Source organism: Salvelinus sp. IW2-2015, unplaced genomic scaffold, assembly GCF_002910315.2.
Source record: "Salvelinus sp. IW2-2015 unplaced genomic scaffold, ASM291031v2 Un_scaffold1238, whole genome shotgun sequence".
Taxonomy (NCBI): domain Eukaryota; kingdom Metazoa; phylum Chordata; class Actinopteri; order Salmoniformes; family Salmonidae; genus Salvelinus; species Salvelinus sp. IW2-2015.
In genome coordinates, this window is record NW_019942792.1 from 68,469 (window position 1) to 87,300 (window position 18,832).

At 42.9% G+C, this 18,832-nt stretch overlaps 1 protein-coding gene across 1 annotated transcript in view; it reads left to right on the forward strand.

The window, feature by feature from the left end:
* Positions 1 to 18,832, forward strand: part of slc16a4 (solute carrier family 16 member 4) — a 67,306-nt gene that overhangs the window by 38,161 nt on the left and 10,313 nt on the right. Inside the window, exon 9 of the mRNA XM_070438849.1 lies at positions 13,474 to 13,478. Coding sequence (XP_070294950.1) covers positions 13,474 to 13,478 — 5 coding nt within the window. The remainder of the gene's footprint in view (positions 1 to 13,473; positions 13,479 to 18,832) is intronic.

Sequence of the window (18,832 nt, forward strand, 5' to 3'; positions counted from 1 at the left end):
ATTGAGGTGTGTGGAAGGGGGGTATAATAATGGAGGGTATACGTGGGGGCAAAAAAGTATTTAGTCAGCACCAGCCGCCTGTAATTTTCATCAAAGTACACTTCAACTATGACAGACAAAAATGAGAAAAAAAATCCAGAAAAATCACATTGTAGGATTTTAAATTAATTATTTGCAATTATGGTGGAAAATAGTATTTGGTCACCCTACCAAACAAGAAGATATCTGGCTCTCACAGACCTGTAACTTCTTCTTTAAGAGGCTCCTCTGTCCTCCACTCGTTACCTGTATTAATGGCACCTGTTTTGAACTTGTTATCAGTATAAAAGACACCTGTCCACAACCTCAAACAGTCACACTCCAAACCCATATGGCAAGACCAAAGAGCTATCAAAGGACAAGAGAACAAAAATTGTAGACCTGCACCAGGCTGGGAAGACTGAATCTGCACATAGGTAAGCAGCTTGGTTAAGAAATCAACTGTGGGAGCAATTATTAGGAAATGGAAGGCATACAAGATCACTGATAATCCCCTCGGTCTGGGGGCTCCACGCAAGATCTCACCGTGGGGTCAAATGATCACAAGAACGGTGAGCAAACAACCCCAGAACCACACGGGGGACCTGTGAATGACCTGCAGAGAGCTGGGACAACAAGTAACAAAGCCACCATCAGTAACACACTACGCCGCCAGGGAACTCAAATCCTGCAGTGCCAGACGTGTCCCCCTGCTTAAGCCAGTCATGTCCGGCCCGTCTGAAGTTTGCTAGAGAGCATTGGATGATCCAGAAGAAGATTGGAGAATGTCATATTGGTCAGATGAAACCAAAAATAGAACTTTTTGGTAAAACCCAACTCGTCGTGTTTGGAGGAAAAGAATGCTGGTTGCATCCAAAGAACACCATACTACTGTGAAGCATATATGGAGGGGTATATATGGAGGGTTTTATATGGAGGGATATATGGAGGGGGATATATGGAGGGGTTTATATGGAGGGGATATATGGAGGGGTTTATATGGAGGGGTATATATGGAGGGGGTATATGGAGGGGTTTATATGGAGGGGGTATATATGGAGGGTATATATGGAGGGGTTTATATGGAGGGGTTGTGTATGGAAGGGGTTATATGGAGGGGTTTATATGGAGGGTATATATGGAGGGGGAATATATGGAGGGGGATATATGGAGGGTTTAAATGGAGGGGTTTATATGGAGGGGGATATATGGAGGGGGATATATGGAGGGGGATACATGCTTTATTCAGACCCTTTACTTTTCCCACATTTTGCTTACTATACAGCCTTCTCTAAAATGGTTTTAAAAAACAACAAATTTCCTCTCAATCTACACCACATACCCGTAATGAAAAAGCAAAAAATGCTTTTAGAAACCTTTGGTATTCAGACCCTTCACTATGAGATGTGAAATTGAGCTCAGGTGCATCCTATTTCAAATCAAATCAAATGTATTTATATAGCCCTTCTTACATCAGCTGATATCTCAAAGTGCTGTACAGAAACCCAGCCTAAAACCCCAACAGCAAAGCAATGCAGGTGTAGAAGCACGGTGGCTAGGAAAAAGTCCCTAGAAAGGCCAAACCTAGGAAGAAACCTAGAGAGGAACCAGGCTATGAGGGTGTGGCCAGTCTTCTTCTGGCTGTGTCGGGTGGAGATTATAACAGAACATGGCCAAGATGTTCAAATGTTCATAAATGACCAGCATGGTCAAATAATAATAATCACAGTAGTTGTCGAGGGTGCAGCAAGTCAGCACCTCAGGAATAAATGTCAGTTGGCTTTTCATAGCCGATCATTAAGAGTATCTCTACCGCTCCTGCTGTCTCTAGACAGTTGAAAACAGCAGGTCTGGGACAGGTAGCACGAGTTTCCATTGATCATCCTTGAGATGTTTCTACAACTTGACTGGAGTCCACCTATGGTACATTCATTTGATTGGACATGATTTGGAAAGCCACACACCTGTCTATATAAGGTCCCACAGTTGACAGTGCATGTCAGAGCAAAAACCAAGCCATGAGGTTGAAGGAATTGTCCGTAGAGCTCCAAGACAGGATTGTGTCGAGGCACAGATCTGAGGAAGGGTAACAAAAAATGTCTACAGCATTGAAGGTCCCGAAGAACACAATGGCCTCCATCGTTCTTAAATGGAAGAAGTTTGGATCCACCAAGACTCTTCCTAGAGCTGGCCGCCYGGCCAAACTGAGCAATCGGGGGAGAAGGGCCTTGGTCAGGGAGGTCACCAAGAACCCGATGGTCACTGTGACAGAGCTCCAGAGTTCCTCTGTGGAGATGGGAGAACCTTCCAGAAGGACAACCATCTTTGCAGCACTCCACCAATYAGGCCTTTATGGTCGAGTGGTCAGACGGAAACCACTCCTCAGTAAAAGGCACATGACAGACCGCTTGAAGTTTTCCAAAAGGCACCTAAAGTACTTTCAGATCATGAGAAACAAGATTCTCTGGTCTGATGAAACCAAGATTGAACTCTTTGGCCTGAATGCCAAGCGTCACTTCCGGAAGAAACCTGGCACCATCCCTACGGTGAAGCATGGGGGTGGCAGCATCATGCTATGGGAATGTTTTTCAGCGGCAGGGACTGGGAGACTAGTCAGGATCGAGGGAAAGATTAACAGAGCAAAGTACAGAGAGATCCTTGATGAAAACCTGCTTCAGAGCACTCAGGACCTCAGACTGGGGCAAAGGTTCACCTTCCAACAGGACAACAACCCTAAGCATACAGCCAAGACAATGCAAGAGTGGCATTGGGACAAGTCTCTGAATGTCCTTGTGTGGCCCAGCCAGAGATGGACTTGAACCAAATCGAACATCTCTGGAGAGACTTGAAAATAGCTGTGCAGCAACACTCCCCGTCCAACCTGACAGAGCTTGAGAGGATCTGTAGAGAAGAATGGGAGAAATTCCCCAAATACAGGTGTGCCAAGCTTGTAGCGTCATGCCCAAGAAGACTCAAGGCTGTAGTCACTGTCAAAGGAGCTTCAACAAAGTACTGAGTAAAGGGTCTGAATACTCATGTAAATGTGACATTTGTAAAACAAATATATATACTGTATATTGATGAGATTATTATTATTTGATATTTTTTTACGTGTTGGAATAAGGCTGTAACGTATCAAAATGTGGAAAAAGTGAAGGGGTCTGAAAACTTCCCAAATGGATTGTATGGATGGGGTATTTTGAGGCCTATATATGAAAGGGTATTTTGAGGCCTATATATGAAAGGGTATTTTGAGGCCTATATATGAAATGGTATTTTGAGGCCTATATATGAAAGGGTATTTTGAGGCCTATATATGAAAGGGTATTTTGAGGCCTATATATGAAAGGGTATTTTGTAAACCCAGCGCAAGTGGAAGGATAAGTCGCCATCATCATTAATGAAGGTATTTGAAGGCAAATAGAACAAATTCACAAAATATGAACACTGAGTTGCATTATAATGATGCACACATGCATATTTATTTATATTATGAAGACACAAAAAGATGAAGACTGAGTTTTATTATAGTTGTTTTGCTGGTGCCACCTCGGGCCCTCCCCCCTCGTATCGCCCCTGACTGAAATGAGTGAGGGATGAGCGCGAATAGACTGTGCGAATGTCTATAGACCGCGTCGCTGAGCAGAGGACATGCAGTGCGTCCGAGCAGGGCCGGACTAACGCATTTGGGTCTCTGGGGGACCTACCCCCAACCCCCCAAAAATAATAACAATATTGTTTTGGGGAAAGCAGATTGTTTTTGTAAAACAGCTAGATTCCTGCATTTCAACACATTTTGCCATGTCCCCCGTGACAATTTTGCCTATGTGACCAACAGAGCATGACTGGCAAAGTAATTGATCCAAACGACCTCAAGCTGTTGGCAATCAATCTGGAAAGCCAGTACATTAATTGAATGAGCCGAGTGTTTCAACATTTTTCTATGAATATATGCAAGATTCAAATGTCCAGTTTTTCCGTATGCCTAGTCATGTAGAACGAGCCCAGCCGACTACCTAGTTTCCTTTGCAGTGGTTATGAGATAAGAATTTATTTTAGAAAATGACGCAAACATACTATATCTTGAAACGTGTAGTTTTCAGGGCACTGTGTTTAGAGGTAGAACCAGCCTCCTGTGCCGTTGTGGTTGGATAGATTTTCAGAAATAGTTTTTAGAAGTGAGGATAGAAAAGAAATAGTCCTCAGCTATTAGTCATCTTGTTCTTCTGACGCTATTTATGAATTATTTGTGAGTACTGTAGCAGCGCAGAGTCAGACCCTAGCCGCAGTAGTCTTATGTAACACGTTCTTATATAAAACCTGAACTTTGGCCTAGTGGCCCGAGCCATCGAGTTTAGCTCAGTAGTATCCCCATTGATGAGGCTGAGGCCACTCTGTATGAAAACCAGGCTTGCGTCCTCAATGGTACTCTATTATCTATATGGGATCCTGGTCAAATGTAGTGCAGTATATAGGGGCACACCCCTAGTATAAACGTCTTTCTCCTCTGACCAGACCGCTAGCCTAGCTGTACACACCACGTGCATACTGTAGCTAAAGCCAGATGGCTGAATGTGCTTTTAACAATTTCAAGTACACACACTTACATTTGCATTAGAATAATTTAGCAGATGTTCTTGGAGTACCATGTTAGTAGTTGGTATGGATCTGTGCAACACCGCTTGGTATCTCAACTGCACCGCCTTCGATCATATGGCGCTACGGAGGGGGGGGGTGCGGACTCCCCAGTACAATCACTGGCGCCGAGACCCCCATGCCATCCAGGACCACTATATCAGGCGGTGTGAAAGGAAGGCAGGGAAAATTGATAGACTCCAGCTACCCAAGTCATAGACTCTTCTCTCTGCTTCCGCATGGCAAGCGGTACCGGAGCGACATCTCTGACACCAACAGGCTCTTGAACAAGTTCTATCTCTTAGTCATAAGACTGATAAATAGCTAATAAAATGGCTACACGGACTATCTGACTTGATCCTTCTATTTGTAGTTTTTCAAGTTTCAATTTTTAATGTTGTCACGTGCACAAGTACAGTGAAATGCCTTTCTTGCAAGCTCTAAACTCAACAATGTATTTGCCACATGCGCCGAATACAACAGGTGTAGAACTTCCTGTGAAATGCTTACTTAACAAACCCTTAACCAACAATGCAGTTTTAATAAAATAAGTATTAAGAAAATATTTACTAAATAAACTAAAGTAAAAAATAAAAAAGTAGCAGCAAAATAACAATAACGAGGCTATATACAGGGAGTACCGGTACTGAGTGAATGTGCTGGGGTACAGGTTAGTCGAGGTAATTTGTAACTATGTGTAACTAGTGACTATGTGTAACTAGTGACTATGTGTAACTAGTGACTATGTGTAACCGATGTGAAATGACTATCTAGTTAGCGGTGGTGCGCGCTAATAGCCTTTCAATCTGTGACGTCACCTGCTCTGAGACCTTGAAGTAGTGGTTCCCCTTGCTCTGCAAGGGCCGCGGCTTTTGTGGAGCGATGGGTAATGATGCTTCGTGGGTGACTGTTGTTGATGTGTGCAGAGGGTCCCTGGTTCGCGCGAGGGGACGGACTAAAGTTATACTGTTACATATGCATAGATAGTTAGACTCAATGTAGAACTAAAAAATAACATAAGGTCGAACAAAAACACACTCCAACACACACACACACACGTAACACATAACACATAACACACACACATAACACACACATTCATACTGACTCTACACTCACGAACACACCCTCACATACAATCATCATATAAGCTGCTGCTACTCTGTTTACCCATGTATCCTGATGCCTAGTCACCTTACCCCTATACATACTGTATCTGCCTCTATCACTCCAGTATCCCTGCACATTGTAATATGGTGTTGGCACTGACCCTGGAACTGTCCCTGTATATAGTCACCTTACCCCTATACATATCTAACCCTCCCCCTCATTGTAAAATGGTGTTGGCACTGACCCTGGAACTGTCCCTGTATATAGCTTACCAGTATTGCATTGTTGGGAAAGATCAACCAAGAAAGGCCTTTCAATGTGCTTGTGCACAGTGACAATTAAAAACTGTAAACTTGTGCTTTAGTAAAATGTTAGTAGGTGATTTGGATCTGTACTGTAGTGTACTAGCTAATTAGCAAATGGGTTGTTGTCCTCTATTAGCCTAAACTGTGGTTTTGTTCCAAGTGGGTCCCTGTCCTCTATATAACGCACTACTTTTAACCAGATCTCCACTACTTTTGTAGTCCACTATTAAAGGGAATATGGTGCATTTTTGGGACTAAACCCCGTGTGTCTTCAGTGGAGTGATGAATGTGCTATATTGGTTATGATTGTGGGTAACTAGTTCAGCCAAACGGTTTCCCAAGAGAATGTCTGTTACAACAGTCCTTTGCTCTGTGTATAGTAATGGAGGGAATGTAATGACTGGAGATGTATCTTGTGACAGACTGTCATATTGAGTAGATGGCTAGCTAGTGCACACAATTTGGTTCTGGCTTCTGAGATTAGGCAGTGGGAGTTGGTATGTGAATGAATGTAGGTCTAACACAGAGGTTCGTCCATATGAGCCGAGATCCAGTCAGTTCGTGAATGCTGACCCCAGACAAACTCAACAGTGGGTATGGATGTCTCTATTTCCGTCTTGAACCCAAAGTACCTCTAAACGAGCAGAGGGTGCCATGGAGAACATAAATCGATGGCCTATGCTCCTCACGGACTTTGTGTATTAAAGTAAGTGAGTCTGAGCCTGTCTGTGAGAGGAGCAGGGATGATAGCATTGAGTTATTCTCAGCACACATGCGTTCTGTCTCACATTCTGCTGCCATGTCATGTTCCATGTTCCCAGAAAGCAAACGGAGAGAGAGAGAGAGAGACAGACTGCCACCCTCGCACGCACACACGCCACAACAAACCCAACATGTCCCCCAGCCTCCCTCCGTCCACCCTCCCTCCCCACCTCCATTGAAACAGGTCCTTTCAGCTAGCTGAGCTCAGACAGAGAGGAGGGCCACCATAGTCCAGACCATAGAAATATAATTAATAGAATGCACATTCCCATTCCAGTCCATGTTTATGCATTCTATTATTTACATTTCTATGCTCCAGACCAGGCCTCATGTCAGGCCACCGTCGGCAGATCCACTGGGGTCGCTAGGCAACGGCTTAGTGTGTAAAAGTGGTTGCCATGGCGACATGAGGGAATTCCGATTTATACATTTTTTGTCCAATGTTGAAGTGCCTGGTTGATATTGTTCCCTCATAATCATTGAGGTGGGGATGTTTACAAAAGAGGTGGGGAGATGAGCCAACAGAGATTGTTTAGTAATGAGAAAGACTAGGGGGAAAGAGGACTGACTAASGTGGTTTAAAACTCTCCCACATGAAAAAAATATTATAGTATACTATGGTATAAAAACTAGACTATYCACTGTAGTGATTTTGCGGACTAAAGACCTCACTGTGTTAAACCCTTTAACTCAGAGCATAGGCCATCCACTAAGGTTCTCCATGCCTGGATACAGCCCTTAGCCGTGGTATATTGGCAATATACCACAAACCCCTGAGGTGCCTTATTGCTATTATAAACTGGCTAGCAACATAATTAGAGCAGTAACAATATGTCAGCCAATCAGCATTCGGGGCTTGAACCACCCAGTTTATAATGTAGTATTTGCAGACTTCAGACTACTGTAGTATTTACTGTATATCTTTTTTTGACATAGAAGTGGAGGGTTTCTCCTTTTCCAGAATCTGTAGGTATGTATGACTGGSGTCTGAACAGATAGTATAGCACTTCTGCTTTTTTTTTAAATAACCTGTAGGGAACACAATACTTGGCATGTAGGTTTCTCACCTCTGGGGGAAGGAAATGAGCAGGGCACATGCAAATTAAATGCTGTAGTATTTACTATAGTTAAAAAAGGGAAGTGTTTTTGTGGACATTGCTGTAGTATTTACTGTAGTATTCTACAGGATACTACAACATCCTATAGTAAGTACTACACATGATTGAGGGATACAGTTTACTATAGAATTCTATAGTAAACTGTAGTATTTTTTCATGTGGGCTGCTTTAACAGGGGAACCTCACTAGCCCTTTGTGACACCTGCCGATGTAAAACGGGCTTTATAAAATACATTTGATTTGATTAAATGTCTCTTTTGAAGTGAGAGGAATTGAAAAGCAATCCTTCTGCCTTGTAGTTGGACCTTTAGCTTGTTAAGGGTTATCGCTGGGAGACGTGTAGCACTAACACCTGCTTGTCTTTTCTGGCTGACAGAGGTGAGAGCCATTGTGACTTCCCATTCCCAACCCGTTTGGCTTACAGGAAGAGTAGAGTGGAGAGAGAGAGAGATCCTGGTTCCGGATCTGTTTGTGCTGTCCCACATGAAAATATACTATAGTATACTATGAAATACTGTAAATACTATAGTATTATTTGTGACTTCCCATTCCCAACCCGTTTGGCTTACAGGAAGAGTAGAGTGGAGAGAGAGATCCTGGTTCCGGATCTGTTTGTGCTGTCCCACATGAAAACATACTATAGTATACTATGAAATACTGTAAATACTATAGTATTCACTGTACTGTTTTTTTGCAGGCTTTACTCTAGTATTCACTGTAGTTTTTTTGCGGACTAAAGTCATTAACAACACTACAGTGAATACTGTAGTATGTACAGTTAACTGTAGTATAAATACTGTAGTAATGAATACTGTAGTATGTACAGTTAACTGTAGTATAAATACTGTAGTAATGAATACTGTAGTATGTACAGTTAACTGTAGTATAAATACTGTAGTAATGAAAACTGTAGTATGCAGTTCCTTCAGAAAGTATTCACACCCCTTGACTTCTTTCAGATGTTGTGTCACTGATCTACACACCCCACAATGTCAAACTTGAATTATGTTTTTAGAATTMATTTTTTAAAATTAATTTGTTAACAAAAGCTGAAAAGTTCTTAAGTCAATAAGTATTCAACCCCTTTGTTATGGCAAGCCTACATAAGTTCAGGATTAACAATTTGCTGAACAAGTCACATAATAAGTTGCGTGGACTCACTCTGTGTGCAATAATGGTGTTTTTTAATGAAAACTCTGTCTGGGTCTCTGTACCCCACACATTATATGTAAGGTCCTTTAGTCGAGCATGTGAATTTCAAGTACAGATTCAACGACAAAGACCAGGGAGGTTTTCCAATGCCTTGCAAAGAAGGGCACCTATTGGTAGAGGGGTGAAAAAAATATATATAAATATATATTGAATATCCCTTTGAGGATAGTGAAGATATATATATATATATATATATATAGGCTATATATATTATAGGGAATACTTTGCAGGGCTGTGAATTTTTTTTTCTCCCTTTCTAATTTTCTCTACTTTTGTATATTTTTGATACTGAATGTTATCAGATCTTCAACCAAAACCTAATATTAGATAAAGGGAACCTGAGTGAACAAATAACACAACAATTTCATACTTATTTCATTTATTTTATGGACAAAGTTATCCAACATCCGATGCCCTTGTGTGAAAAAGTAATGGCCCCCTTACACTCAATAACTGGTTGTGTCAACTTTAGCTGCAATGACTCCAACCAAAYGCTTCCTGTAGTTGTTGATCAGTCTCTTACATCACTGTAGAAGAATTYTGGCCCTCTCTTGCATGCAGAACTGCTTTAACTCAGCGACTTTTCTGAGTTTTCAAGCAAGAACTACTCGTTTCAAGTCTTGCCACAACATCTCAATTGGGATTAGGTCTGGACTTTGACTAGGCCATTCCTAAACTTCTTTTGTTGCTTTCTATCCATTTTCATGAAGACTTGATTGTGTGTTTTGGATCATTGTCTTGCTRCATGACCCAGCTGCGCTTCAGCTTCAGCTCACAGACGGATGGCCTGACATTCTCCTGTAGGATTCTCTGATACAGAGCAGAATTCATGGTTCCTTACTATTAAGGCAAGTCGTCCAGGTCCTGAGGCAGCAAAGCATCCCCAAACCAACACACTACCACCACCATGCTTGACCGTTGGTATGAGGTTCTTACTATGGAATGCAGTATTTGGTTTTCGCCAGACATAACGGGACCCATGTCTTCTAAAAAGTTCTATTGTCCATAGAACATTCTTCCAAGAGTTTTGATGATCATCCAGGTGCTTCCAGGTGCTTTTTTTGGCAAAATGTAGTCAACTTTTTGGACGACATGTGAGAGACTGATCAACAACTAACAGGAAGCGTTTGGTTGCAGTCGTTGCAGATAAAGGTGGTACAACCAGTTATTGAGTGTAAGTGGGCAATTACTTTTTCACACAGGGGACATAGGGTGTTGCTTAACTCTGTTTAATTAAATAAATAAATAACTATAATTTTTGGTTATTTGTAAACTCAGGTTCCCTTGATTTAATATTAGGTTTTGGTTGAAGATCTAATAACAGTCAGTTTCTATGCAAAAATAGAGAAAATCAGAAATGGGGCCAAATACTTTTTCGCGGCACTGTATATGGTCTATACTTGGCATGTAGGTTTATATCTTATGGGTGGCACAAATTGTGATATGGGCGGGGTATATGCAAATGAAATACTGTAATATTTAATATAGTTTCAAAAAGTGTTGTGTTTTTTGCGGACTGTAGTGTTTTTGCATACATTACTGTAGTATTTACTATAGTATTCTACAGTATATTACCACATACTATAGTAAGTACTACACATGATCGAGTGATACTAYAGTATGTAGTATAGTATTCTACAGTATAATACAGTTTAGTATAGAATTCTATAGTAAGTAGTGTAGTATTCTATAGTATAATACAGTTTAGTATAGAATTCTATAGTAAGTAGTGTAGTATTCTATAGTAAACTGTAGCATTTTTGTCATGTGGGGTCTTGAGTTGTCATGAGTTGGCAAGATGGCACAAACTGATCTGGGACCAGGCTAGAGAGAGAGAGAGGCAGCTCTATTGAAACCCATTGTCCTGCGTTTCTACAGAAACAGCTGTAAAAAAAACTTCCACCAACCTGCTGTGAGTAAAACAGACAAAAAACACCAGGGCTAGTCTGTTCTCCAGGGGGGGGAAGAACCTAGGCTAGTCTGTTCTCCAGGGGAACAACCTCAGGGCGTTAGTTCTTTTCTCCACGGGGGAACAACCTCAGGGCTAGTCTGTTCTCCAGGGGGGGGAACAACCCCAGGGCTAGTCTTTCTCCAGGGGGGAAGAACTTCAGGCTAGTCTGTTCTCCAGGGGGGGCAAACCCTCAGGGCTAGTCTGTTCTCCGGGGGGAAGAACATCAGGGCTAGTCTTTCTCCGGGGGGGAACAACCTCAGGCTAGTCTGTTCTCCAGGGGGAACAAAACCTCAGGGCTAGTCTTTCTCCACGGGGGGGAACAACCTCAGGCTAGTCTGTTCTCCAGGGGGGGAAGAACCTCAGGGCTAGTCTGTTCTCCAGGGGGAACAACTCAGGGCTAGTCTGTTCTCCAGGGGGGGAACAACCTCAGGCTAGTCTGTTTCCAGGGGGAAGAAACCTCAGGGCTAGTCTGTTTCCAGGGGGAACACCTCAGGCTGTCTGTTTCAGGGGGGAACAACCGCTCAGGCCAGTCTTTCTCCAGGGGGGAAGAACCTAGGCTAGTCTTTCTCCGGAGGGAAACAAACCTCAGGCTAGTCTGTTTCTCCAGGGGGAATACAGGGGGAGAAACAGTTCTATGTGATACTATTAGTCAGTTAACATGACCTTTATGAATTATGAAGGCGTCATGTTTTGTTCTATGATATACTAAACTCAGCAAAAAAAGAAACGTCCTCTCACCGTCAACTGCGTTTATTTTCATCAAACTTAACATGTGTAAATATTTGATGAACATAACAAGATTCAACAACTGAGACATAAACTGAACAAGTTCCACAGACATGTGACAGAAATGGAATAATGTGTCCCTGAACGAAAGGGGGGTAAAAATCAAAAGTAACAGTCATATCTGGTGTGGCCACCAGCTGCATTAAGTACTGCAGTTCATCTCCTCATGGACTGCACCAGATTTGCCAGTTCTTGCTGTGAGATGTTACCCCACTCTTCCACCAAGGCACCTGCAAGTTCCTGGACATTTCTGGGGGAATCGCACTGCCTTCAACCTCCGATCCAACAGGTCCCAGACGTGCTTAATGGATTGAGATCCGGGCTCTTTGCTGCCATGGCCAGAACACTGACATTCCTGCTTGCAGGAAATCACGCACAGAACGAGCAGTATAGCTGGTGGCATGTCATGCTGGAGGGTCATGTCAGGATGAGCCTGCAGGAGAGGTACCAACATGAGGGAGGAGGATGTCTTCCCTGTAATGCACAGCATTGAGATTGCCTGCAATGACAACAAGCTCAGTCCGATGATGCTGTGACACACCGCCCCAGACCATGATGGACCCTCCACCTCCCAAATCGATCCCGCTCCAGAGTACAGGCCTCGTGTGTAACGCTCATTCCTTCGACAATAAACGCGGAATCTGACCATCACCCCTGGTGAGACAAAACCGCGACTCGTCAGTGAAGAGCACTTTTTGCCAGTCCTGTCTGGTTCCAGCGATGGTGGGTTTGGCCCATAGGCGATGTTGTGGCCAGTGATGTCTGGTGAGGACCTGCCTTACAACAGGCCTACAAGCCTCAGTCCAGACTCTCTCAGCCTATTGTGGACAGTCTGAGCACTGACGGAGGGATTGTGCGTTTTTTGTGGTAACTCGGGCATTGTTGTTGCCAATCCTGTACCTGTCCCGCAGGTGTGATGTTCAGATGTACCGATCCTGTGCAGGTGTTGTGCCACTGCGAGGACGATCAGCTGTCCATCTTGTCTCCCTGTAGCGCTGTCTTAAGCGTCTCACAGTACAGACATTGCAATTTATTGCCCTGGCCACATCTGCAGTCCTCATGCCTCCTTGCAGCATGCCTAAGGCACGTTCAGGCAGATGAGCAGGGACCCTGGACATCTTTCTTTTTGTGTTTTTCAGAGTCAGTAGAAAGGCCTCTTTAGTGTCCTAAGTTTTCATAACTGTGACCTTAATTGCCTACCGTCTGTAAGCTGTTAGTGTCTTAAAGACCGTTCCACAGGTGCATGTTCATGAATTGTTTATGGTTCATTGAACAAGCATGGGAACCAGTGTTTAAACCCTTTACAATGAAGATCTGTGAAGTTATCTTTGAAAGACAGGGTCCTGAAAAAGGGACGTTTCTTTAGTTTATTATTATTTATTTCTGAGTTTATTAGTCAGTTAACATGATCTTTATGAACTATGAAGCCTTTATGTGCATGATGTGCTTCAAAACTCACAAAAAGTGACTTTAGCTGATGAAAAATATAAGTCTGTGTTTACCGCAGACCTTATTTTTTGGCGAACCTCTGTTGGCGCCTCTCTATTTAAGTCATGTTTTGTGATGGCCTTTCTAGAGACCGTGAGCCAACTACACTCTCATTCTGACAAAAAGGCTGTTGACTTGTTTTCAAATCAGTAAGACTAGAAAAGATTACCAGCTTAAAAAGCTATCACTCAACTCTACTATTTCTTCCCCGAGACCCTCACACTGTGATAACGCTGCTGAGTATCTGAGCTGATAGAAGTCCACAGTAGATTCAAGTCCACTAACTGCAGTGTGTCCCTGCACTCCGCCTTTATCACTGCAGTACTCCATCTATAGTGGACATCGCTATGGTTTGCATCCCATTCCCTACAACAGTAGTGCACTGCAATAGGCAGTAGGCTGCCATTTGGGCCGTAGACTAGCACTGATCTGACTGCATGGGGATGAGGGACCTGTTTACTTTATTCCATTGATCAATGGGATGATGCTGCTCGCCTGCCTGCCCATCCAGAGCTATTTCTGAACCCTGGATCAATACAGCCACTGCAGCAGCCATCACATTCACATTGACTCCAGAAAAGACGGGAGAGAGAGAGGCTCAATCCCAAATGGCACCCTTTTTCCTATATATATATATATACGGTATATTGCACTATTTTTATCCAGGGCCCATAGATCTGTCATTATCAGCCACGAGAACTAATGAATTCAAAACATAATCAATAGCTGTGATGTGACAGATGATCATGAATACAGTCGTTGATGCAGATCTTATCTACTCATTAGATATTTGTTTCGCTGTTATCTACTGATTTTGTCTATCATATTCAGCTGTTGGAGTCAGCTGTTGTCAGCTGTTGTTGTCGAAAGCTGTTGTCAGCTGTTGTTGTCGTAAGCTGTTGTCAGCTGTTGTTGTCGTAAGCTGTTGTCAGCTGTTGTTGTCGTAAGCTGTTGTCAGCTGTTGTTGTCGTAAGCGGTTGTTGTCGTCAGCGGTTGTCGTCGGTGGTTGCCGTCAGCTGTTGCCCGTAAGCTGTTGTTGTCGTCAGCGGTTGTCGCCAGCTGTTGCCCGTAAGCTGTTGTTGTCGTCAGCGCTTGTCGTCAGCGCTTGTCGTCAGCGCTTGTCGTCAGCGCTTGTCGTCAGCGGTTGCCGTCAGCTGTTGTCAGTCAGGGCATTATGAAGGAACACTCTGTTGCTCATGATAAGCCACTGCACTAATTAACCTCTGTATCTTGCTTTACCTTGAGTAGGCAAACGGTATAGAACCCTGCAGATAAAAACATCACAAATAGAAATGATGTGACTCTGTCATTCTGTATTCTACACGTAAGAGAAGTTTGTTTACTCCATTGCTGTCATAGTCAAGCCAAACATTACAATGAATGACAAGGAGTTGTAATGATAGCACAAACAGAGTGGCGCTCAGGCTAGATATCTTTCTATCGGAGTGTTCCGCAACGTGGTGCCCTGCTAAATGGAATGTGTTCCTGGACATTCTCTCCAACACGAGACGGAACACGGGACTCCAGATGGGAACTCTGTGGGAGATGGAGGATGTCACACATCATGTTTGAAGACTGCTGCTGCACTCTCTCTCTATCTGTCTCTCTCTATCTGTCTCTCTCTATCTGTCTCTCTTTCTGTCTTTCTCTCTCTATCTCTCTCTCTGTCTTTCTCTCTCTATCTCTCTCTCTGTCTTTCTCTCTCTATCTATCTCTCTCTGTCTTTCTCTCTCTATCTCTGTTTCTCTGTCTTTTTCTCTCTATCTCTGTCTCTCTGTCTTTTTCTCTCTATCTATCTCTCTCTCTCCATCTTTCTCTCTCTATCTATCTGTCACACTCTCTCTCTCTCTCTCTCTCTCTCTCTAATAGAGGTTGGTCTCTCTCTTTCTTTCTCTCAAAAAGCTGATTGATTTACGGATTGATTGAAACCTGGACAAAGTCCAGCACAGCCTCCTTGCATTCCAAACATGTGTGCCACAAAGCTAACAGAATGCACATTGGTTTGACATTTTGCTAAAGCTCCTTGTTATGTCTGTACGTCTCTAGAAGCACTACTCACTCAACAGTCCACCCACCTTTAAATAGGACAGGTACATGAGTAATGAACTGATCCGTTGATGACAAAGAACATAATATAAAATCATCATTCAAGTCATCAAAAGTCTTGATACAGACTAATACAGATGTTTCTCCTCTCTTCTCCCTCTCTTTCTCCTTCCCACTCTCATTCTCCTTCTCTGTCCCCTCTCCTTCCCCCTCTCCTTCTCCCTCCCCTTCTTCTCTTTCTCTGTACTCTCTCCTTCTCTCCCCTCCCCTTCTTCTCTTCTCTTTACTCTCTCCTTTCCTCCCCTCCCTTCTCTTTTCCTCCACTCCCTTCTTTCCCTCCCCCCCTTCTCGCTCCCCCTGCCCTCACTCCTCTCCCTTCCCCTCCTTCCCTTCTCCCTCCTTCCCCCCCTCTCACCCCCCACTCCTTCTCCCCTCCAGTATCACAGAGACTATACCCAGCTAGGCCCGGTTGCTAGCGATAAGAACCCGTTCCATAAGTACCAACTATCACAAGCCTACCTGATCCTTGTGGAGTGGTCAACCTGTTTGCCCACTGTAACACCTACATCCTGGTCATTGGTTTCGCGGCTTCTTCCCATGCTTCGTGGCGGTAGCATGGCACGCTACTGCCTGTGCTGGTAAGAACAACAACGCCACACACGCACGACCACGCACGCACAGCAGCACGCACGCGCAGCGCGCCACCTTGCACGCACGGACGAGCACACCGCTACCACAACAAACCACCACACACACACCACCACCACACACACACACACACACACACACTGAACACACACACACACACACACACACACACACACACACACACACACACACACACACACACACACACACACACACACAAGCCTAATCATACAATATATCAATATCAGTGTTTGGGTCTATTAAGCCATGTTCTGCGGGAGCTGCTACTGCCCGTCCTGGTAAGAAACCAGTCCGTCAGGGTCGATTAGAAGAACTTAAGTCGATTAACTGAAATTCCAATTTAATAATATAAAACATTTGCATATTTTCTATGACTTCTCACTGGGTAATTAGATTATATAATTTAAGAAAATAACTTGCACACTGCGTGAGCTTACTTACTCGGTGTSTCAGCTGAGAGACAATTCAAGGCCAATACTTAACAATCTACTGTTGATACTGGCAAAGCGTGCAAGTTTTTATTTTATTTCAAGGTGACCTAGATACCACCCACCAATCAATGAAGATAAAGAAAGTAACCATACAGGGGAGATGAGCGATTTCTTGAGAAATTGCTAGTACCATTTGTTCCATAGCAATAATGTTTTCTGATTCGGATTTAGAATGCAGCACTAGTGATATCTATTGAGAGAGAGAACAGTTTTTWAAAAAGTGCTGGCCAACCATTCTTAACAGAATCTTTAAAGGATCTGTTCACTGATCTATGCCTTCCCAGTCTGAGAATGTAATGTTATGAGTATAACTACTGTTTCCTGAAGGAGGGAAATGAGGTACAAAATACTATGGGAAGTCGCACTCTCGCGACTTCAGTTGAAGGATCTGCAATCACACCTGACAAGGCCAATGTAATCYGTGACTCGTTGGAAGCCCCGCCTTCCACAGGCGTGAATCTCGGATTCATTCCTTCAATTTAATACCCGTCTTCACTGAGCCCAGGAACTGTCGGTGCGGGACCAAAYGGGTGTTTCACCTTGTTTCAGAGAACGTTAAGAAACAACGTGTAACGTCCGTCTTCGGAATGAGACCAAAGCTCAGCGTGGAATGTGTTCATGATTTTTATTATCAAAAAGACACTCAAACAAAATAACAACGTGAAAGCGAACAGTTCTGTCAGGTAACAGACACTAAACAGAAAACAACATCCCACAAAACCCAAAAGGAAAATGACAACTTATATATGATCCTCAATCAGGGACAATGATAGACAGCTGCCCCTGATTGGGAATCAACCACACCAACATAGAAATAAGGAAACTAGAATGCCCACCCTAGTCACAACCTGACCTAACCGAAATAGAGAATAAAAACCTCTCTACGGCCAGGGCGTGACACAACGTTCTTCCTTCCCGAGGGAATGTTACATTTTATACTGGACCATGACCTCAGTGTGCATAAATTAGAATAATTTGCTTATGTCAAACTTTATATGAAAACATGATACATATTTTAAAAGCTGAGAAACAGCTCTTTCAAATGATATGACATACAATCAATCAAATTGTAATCAGTCAAGAAAAAACAACTGTGAAAATGTGTATCTTAAACGAAAATTAATGTTTTTCTCCCAAACAACTGCCATTTACAAAACTTTCTCATGACAATAGAGAAAAACTTGTAACATATTGAGTCTTCTTTATTTCTTTATTTAGAATTGATCATCTGAAATCAGAATATAAATACCATYTTACTGTGAATGAGTTACAGATGTTTTAGTGATCTGGAATCCTATGTTATGTTCTGTGATCAAACAGATATCTGCACCCAAACAAATTACAAATAGCATTTAGTCTTACATATAAGGAAAGACATAAAAAAGTGATATAATATTAATAAAACAAGAACTTTATTGAAAGAATAATCTTAGGGGATTACATTGTCTCATTCAAACCAGAAATCGAAGACACATTTAAATCGCTATCATAATCATAAAATTATACAACATTAATTTCAGGGCTACTTTCATCAAAATCGAACTGGAATGACAAAATATGAAACAAAGAAAGGCATATAACAATTATTAGCTTTTACAACTTCAATTTCTACATTCAACTAGCATATWGTCAATTACACAAAGAGTCAGAACGGGAACAATTCCAAAAGCACAACATTATTTTTTACAAGTCCTTTACATCCCCAAGGACATTAGAGTCATGCATGAAACATAAAGGGAGGCTGGTATGCAGGATGTCTTGGATAAGAAAGGGAAAACATGCAGGAAAGGGAAACATGTGTAAAAGTATAGCTTCCGTCCCTCTCCTCGCCCCAACCTGGGCTCGAAACAGGGACCCTCTGCACACATCGACAACTGACACGCACGAAGCATCGTTACCCATCGCGCCACAAAAGCCACGGCCCTTGCAGAGCAAGGGGAACAACTACTTCAAGGTCTCAGAGCGAGTGACGTCACTGATTGAAACGCTATTAGCGCGCACCACCGCTAACTAGCTAGCCATTTCACATCGGTTACACATGCAAGAGAAGCAAAATTACTAGTGAACATCTGGGCTACATCTTTACTAGTGCTAATTTCTCAGACAAAGGTCTGTCACAAGATGAGCTTATAGTTTTCACAGACAGAGGTCTGTCACAAGATGAGCTAATAGTTTTCACAGACAAAGGTCTGTCACAAGATGAGCTAATAGTTTTCACAGACAAAGGTCTGTCACAAGATG